Source organism: Rhipicephalus microplus, chromosome 7 (assembly GCF_043290135.1).
Source record: "Rhipicephalus microplus isolate Deutch F79 chromosome 7, USDA_Rmic, whole genome shotgun sequence".
Taxonomy (NCBI): domain Eukaryota; kingdom Metazoa; phylum Arthropoda; class Arachnida; order Ixodida; family Ixodidae; genus Rhipicephalus; species Rhipicephalus microplus.
The window spans coordinates 2,489,875-2,496,591 of record NC_134706.1 but is presented as its reverse complement, the minus strand read 5'-3'; the positions used below and the strand labels follow the sequence as shown (position 1 = coordinate 2,496,591).

Sequence of the window (6,717 nt, the reverse complement as noted above, 5' to 3'; positions counted from 1 at the left end):
GCCGCTACATTTGTTTTCATCCATTGAAGTATTGCAAGCCACAGTTAAAATTTTTGGTGGGGTATCTCAGAGTACAGAAATGCTAGGATAATTCTTACAAGTATTACTATGTAGAAGTTCAACTGCGTTCAACTTTCCCATGCAAACACTCACAGAAAAGTTGATTATTCGATCTCAGTTCGTTGGCCAGCTGACAGTGATAAGAGTCTCACTATTGGTGCCCCTGAATGCATATCTGGAAATGTCGTTTCCACGTGCCTCGCAGCGCTGAATTTTACGCAAACCATAAAACTTATTTTTGAATACCATGTATTTAGACATGGTAGCCTGACCTTGTTAAAGGCCACAAAATCGCAATGTTGCTGTTACGTGCAAGAAACTTGTGTACGCATTATTCATCTCAACAGGAGGGGTTCGTACGCACGTGAATTTAGACGTCACGTCTTCATAAACACGTGACGTGCAGGTCGACTAGTGAGCTTACCGTATAATTTCGAGGGAGTCTTTCTTTCCGCCCTTGAATCGCCTGGCAATAGCATTCACCTGCGAATAGAAAAATGTGCATGTTAGTCACTACCCCACTTCCCATCTAAACCACGACAGAGGCCGTTCGAAGAAATACGTGTATAAACAATAAATAAATTCCTAGTTGACCATGCAATTATAGTTGCACTTTTAATTGCTAGTAGCATAGGTATTTATTGATTAAGATAGCCTGAAGTGTACCGGTCTGAGAAAAAAGGCGGTGATTCCCTGGCAAGGTGTCGGTGCCTTCTTCTCGGGCTCCTCTTCCTCGGCAATATGGGACGCCTCGGCTGAAGGACTGAACCTGGTCGTCTTGGTGACGTCACCCTTCCTGCTGCTGCCCGCGTCTGCCAGGGTCGACCGAAGGCCCTCGCCGTTCCTTCTGATAGCCAATCAATCGATAAATGAATCAATGAAGACTGAACGAATATGATATGAACGAATATTTTAGAGCGAAGCTGTATATATACTTAGCAACGGGAAAACTATGGCGGTCCGTGAGGGCGAGGTTAAGTGCCAATGCTACAGGATACGCTACCACAAACGGTTTCCACGCTTGTGCTATATTCTCTTCAGGTTTCGTCATCATAGATAGTTAGGGATGATAACCCACCGCAGCATAAACTGCTACCCATTCCTCACGTGTTCCTCCCATTCCTTACCATGTAGGCGGTCCTAATATTTTCGAAGCCAACAGCACCGATCGCGACGTTTGAAACGTCCATCTCTTAAATTTGGGAAGTGGGAAATCAAAAAGTGAGGCTCTTCGACAGATCCCAGATGGTACACGTGGGCAGCACGTGTGAGCTTCGCTCGCTGGCTACTTGTACGGAGAGCTTGGGCGGCGGTTTTTTTTTTTTTTTTAAAGGGAAGCTGAAGCACTTTTCTAAAAAAAAAATGACTTAGAAGCGTGTAAGAACAGTTTGATGCCTGCTGAATTTAAAAAAAGCGATGTGAGAGTTCTCAAAGGTGAACGCCAATAGCACTTTTTGGTGAAAAAAAAAAAAGGAATGGCTGTGGCCGCCCGGCTTCTTGAGGTGCCGAGCGAACACGGCGACGTCATTCTCGATATGACGCGTCATCTGCAACAGCAGCACTGCTGAAGCGTGGCCTCTTCGATTAGTGACATCGTCAACAATAATGTCTGTCCTTCCTAAACACGAAGTTTGATTAAATTCTAAAATCTCTTCAGCTTCCCTTTAAGAGCAAGCACTTGCAGAGCTGTATTTAAATAGTACACAAAAATGAAGTGACAATCTTTCTGTGGAACTTAAGGAACAACAGAGCAGCTGTTAAGTGTGAAATATTTCGTTAAGAACCTTTCCTAATGATCAGCCAAAGAAAAAGAACCAAAGACTTAGGAAACATCTCTACTATTAGATAGCCGACGGTATCGCAGACACGTGTTAGCTAATTCTTCTACTAGTCGCTACAAGTTAGCTAGCTGACCCGTGCGATGAATGCAAAGTCTGCACGATACGCTTTTGAGGGCGTTACTCATGCGTAACGGAGGACATATGAGAGGACAGGAAAAGGGAAGGTTAAGCACAGCACAAGCAGTTATCGTCTGTCTAACGTCCTTTTGCGCAACGGTCTAAAAGCAAAAACCACCGATGCTTTGTCAACTCGAATAGTGTCGGCGTCAACACCAGTGGTGCCAAGAATCATCACGTCATTATGTCATCCTTCATGTCATCACAACTTTACAGGACGGTGCATTTTGTTAGAACAGAATCGAAAATTGAGCTAGGTGGATATGCATGGTGCCACTGTAGCTTAAACGCACGAAGAAACACAAATGAAGACGGGAAGAGCGCAAGGTTTATCGGAAAGAGAATAATGAAGGGGATTTTGTTACGTCTATAGACAGCACATGACGATTCAAACACGTGACATCGCGACTTGGTGCGCCGATCTCGGAGGCCCTGCAAAGCCACATTGGGTGCACAAGGCTTTCAGGAAAGTGGGATGGAGTGGATTGAATACAATCCACTGAGAAGAAAAATTCAGTCAGCTCCGCTTCGTGGACACCAGAGAAAAACAAAGCTGGTGGTCTTTGCTTCATCAGGCTAACGAATGTTTGTCTTGCAAATGTTGTATCGGCGCTCTTCATAGAACACTCTTGGTAGAACTTTGAGATAGTAGTATAGTCTTACTGTGTCTTTACCATACCACTGATGTACGTATATTCACACCACATATCAATCAGGAATGCCTAGAGAAGGGAGAGGGGAGAGCAAGCGTAGGTGAGCAGACGCTCCCTGCGTCGGCGTTGACAGGCGGGAGAAGGGGAAACGTAGAGAGAGGGGAGTCGAGGCGCATGCGCGATAAGGATGATCACGCCGCACACCGGTTTGAGCTCGACCCTAATCTGCTTCGTACCTAAATGTTGGCGTTCGAGTGTGGTTCGAACTCGGGCCGTTTGCGAGGCTGGCAGGCGTTCTGCCACACAGCCACGCGTCTGCTTTTGAATACAGTGAAAACAACTTCCTCTGCTTGGAAACGCAGTCAAAATACCGTTCATGAGTCCTGCATACAAGCTTCACAATGCAACATGTAATATCGCAGCAATATTGCGTCAATTGCCGTCGTTCGTCAGAACGTGTGACTATCGTAACTACCTCGTGATTTAAAGCCGGCCACCCAATGCGCACCCGTCACTGCGCACACAGACCACGTAGTGGGTGTATAGCAAGTTAGAAAACATCTTAAGTGCATAATACCTCAATGGTTTGATGCATATTGTGCTACATATTACATAGAATGAAGTCATATACAAAAGCTTCACTGACACAGGCCAATTTTAACTTTATCGATTACATTGTAGTGACCCACAAGGTAAACTCCTCTAGTTACATCATACAATAAAGAAAAAGTAAGCACCAAGTGGTTCAAGTACTCACTAGGCACATGATATCGCTATCCCGTTCGACTCGTAAAGCAAAGCTTAAGGGTCCCCCAATTTTTAGTGGACCCTCCTTGACGGCATAACCAAATGGAGAAAGAAACAAATTACAAGCATATGCAAAGTGAACGCTGGTCTCGTCTTGTGCTTGCCAAGTTTAGCCGCCGTTCGTTACCTTTTACGCATTGTGAAATTGTACACCGAAGAAGAAGCTTCTAAAGTAAAATAAAACTCGTTTCTGTGCAAGGATATGAAAAAAATATGCTGCTATCTACGCACTCTTTCAGTGCAACATCAACCATTTGGTCGCAAGGAAGGCGTTGAAGCCAGACGTGTCTTTGAGGTGTCCGGGTTCTTCGTGAACGATGCGAATCCGAGCCAAGTCCGGAGCTCACATATCCCAGCATTCCCATGCGACCGACAGCTCGCAGATCCACTTTTTTCTCTAGGTATATGTGGGAAGTTCTATGAACTAAACAATGCTTGAAAGTGCTCGGTGAGTGGCGCGCGTCCATTTCACGTATTTCACGCACTTCTGTTTTCTCTCGGAAAAGCAACCAGGCGGATTTACGCAGAAACTGCATCTTTGATTCTGGAGTTAATCGAGGTGAAGTACAACACAGAGAATATTTTACCTCATGGTTCAAGAATGAAAAGGTGCCTAATTCAAGTTAATTGATCAGCTCTTAATCATAATATAAATGCAGGTTGTATGTACACACGACTACCACTAATATACAACAGTTAGAACTTTCGTAATGCGCATGATTTTGAATCTTGGTTCAAACTAAGGGACACCCTGTATAATATATAGTAAGATACGCTTTTCTTTTCAAATGAAAACGTTTAGTAACATTTCGCTCTCCCCACCCCCAACTCCGCTTGCTCCAACTTCATTCAATGTCGCGACCCTCAGCGCGACTTTGAATTTCGTGAGTGTGGCCCCTCTAGGTGAGGTGAGTCTTGGATCCCTGGAGGAGGATTTGCTACCTGTACAGTAGCCAGTTCTTTAAATGATGTGCTCTGGTGTCTGTGATGGTGCTCTTCTCTGGTGTTTGCACGCCCCTACCTCAGTTCTCTCTCATTCTGAACGAATAAAGGGCGAAAGAGTGGTTTAGGAAAGCAAAACAAGGCCGACTCACCTGGGTGCTCGGAATGACTCGTGAGCCGTCGATGGTGCTGGTGGCGCGGCTCTAGGCTGGGCGTGTTTCATCTGAAACTAAGAGGTCCTGACCGCCACTTTTTACTCGGGAGAAGCGATTGCGGGTGGTGATGGGCGTCCTTTGAACGAAGATGGGCGCTGACGATGACACGATAGACAGGCGCGCTGGCCAGTTGTATTTCTCCTTGATGGTGATGATTGAAAATTGTATGGAAGGTACCCAGTGTCGTAACACGACACATATGAACGCGATAGCGTTACAATGCTCTTCTCTTTTCATGACTCAAACCCAACGCGGCGGATTGGCGAGCTCGTTTCGCAGTTACTGCAGTGTCGGTGTCACTGGCGGCGTCGTTGGTTGTGAGCGATACGTCATCATCTTGTCCATGACCGAAATATCGAGAAAAAAAATTAACTGGATTTCCCCAAAGGAAACCCTAATGGGATGCGAAGCAGCAGCGTTGCGCATGGGTGGCGTCACGGGTTGAACGGGACTAATGCGGGTGCTGCGGTGAGATTCGCTTGAAGCGATGGCTGGCGCAGGTCTTGTCGTTTCTTCAGAGTGGACAGGGGCGCTGGACCGGAGTTGGCGCACAGTCCGCCTTGACTACGACAACCTTGCGATCGGTGAAATGCACGCTGAGAGGTTTATGCAGACATTTGACGTCGAAGTTAGCAAAGACACATCGATGCACATTCCCCTTATTATGGTGGGTAGTTTCCGTTCCGCCGACACGCTCTTCAGCGAGTGCACGTTACGCATGCAATCGACGAGCCATTCTCCTTTGACAGGTTGGGAGCGAGATATAGCGTGAAGATCACGACGTCACCGACACTCATGGTGACGCACTCGGAGCAGCAGCGTCTTCTAGAGGTTCTGGATCGTTCTTCCAGGTCGCCTGCGGATCGGCCGGCAGAGCACGGTGCTTGCGCGAGGGCGCTTTGGTGGAGGGCGTGCGGCGCTTTTGAGACGTTGCCGACGACGGCGACGTCGAGGACTCGCTGACGTTGGCCTTCCGCTGTCGGCGCTTCCGCTCGGCTTCCTTGGCTCGCGTCTCCTCGGTGTTGCCGACACGTTGAAAAAGCTTGCGTTTTGCTTCCCTGGCTCGCGCCTCGTAGGTGTTGCAGGCGCGACGTCGCCATTCGCGAATGTGATTGGCTCTGCTAATGTTTCGGCTGACGAAGGAGCTTCGCCTTCCGGTGTCCTCTCCTTCGCATATAAACGAACCGAAAAGACTGTTCACTTGATGTGCGCTCGAGCCTTGCGAGTGAGAGAGGTGACGCCTGGTGAGTGTGGGGCAGGAGAGAGAGAGGTACGTCACCACGCACTGCGAGGGAAGGCATGACCTATTTGGCACCGCCCCAACACCTGTGGTGAGGGGACGCCACAAGTGTTGGGGTGGTGCCAAGTACGGTGCGGCGCGTTGGCCTGGAGACACGGATGGACAGCGTTACACAGGCTAGTAAAATAGCTGCTTCGCACCTAATAAAGTAAGTAATAAATCTTCAAGTCCAAGGGACAGCCGAGGCCGGCTACGTCGCAAGCAGGCGTTCTACCACAGAGCCCTGCCTTTGCTTGAAGGTTCGTAGAAAAAAAAATGAAAACACAGTATGAATGTCATGTAGTAGAAGGTGTCTCCTTAACGCATGTAGTATTGCGTGGCAGATGCCTGCAATCAAGCCAGGCGTCGAAACAAGTGAATTGCGCAACAAATGAGTGTTTTAAAGTCCCACCTCTTACAAGGCGCCTAGACATATTTAATCATCGCAATTACCGTCGGCTAGATTCAGCTATATTTACGCCGGGAGAACTGTCGGATGATGTGATCGTGCGAGTGGATTTCTACAAACAATTTAATGCTCTATTTTACTGAAATCAGAAAAAAATTGAATGTCATTATCATAGTCATCATTCCGAGTGGGATCATGATAATCATAATTTAGATTTATTTAGTTGCTTTATATCCCCCATCTACTGCTACTGAAACTACTCGCTATACCACAATAAACATAGCTGTGCTTGCTCTTATATTTTTTTTTTACTTTGTACCTCGCTCTTTTGATTTCTTTCTCTGCCTGTACCACAGTACACATAGCTGTGCCTGTGACAGTGCTGCGCGGAACG

The 6,717-nt window shown here is 47.1% G+C and overlaps 1 protein-coding gene across 1 annotated transcript; it reads right to left on the bottom strand.

Moving 5' to 3' along the window:
* Nucleotides 1–357: 357 nt before the first annotated feature.
* Nucleotides 358–4,762, bottom strand: LOC142766799 (uncharacterized). Its single transcript, XM_075868020.1, has 3 exons — nucleotides 4,573–4,762; nucleotides 727–907; nucleotides 358–543 (listed from the first exon to the last, which is right to left on the bottom strand). Exons 1-3 carry the CDS (start codon nucleotides 4,641–4,643, stop codon nucleotides 481–483), a joined length of 315 nt encoding a protein of 104 aa, XP_075724135.1. The 5' UTR covers nucleotides 4,644–4,762; the 3' UTR covers nucleotides 358–480.
* Between the last annotated feature and the right edge of the window lie 1,955 nt (nucleotides 4,763–6,717).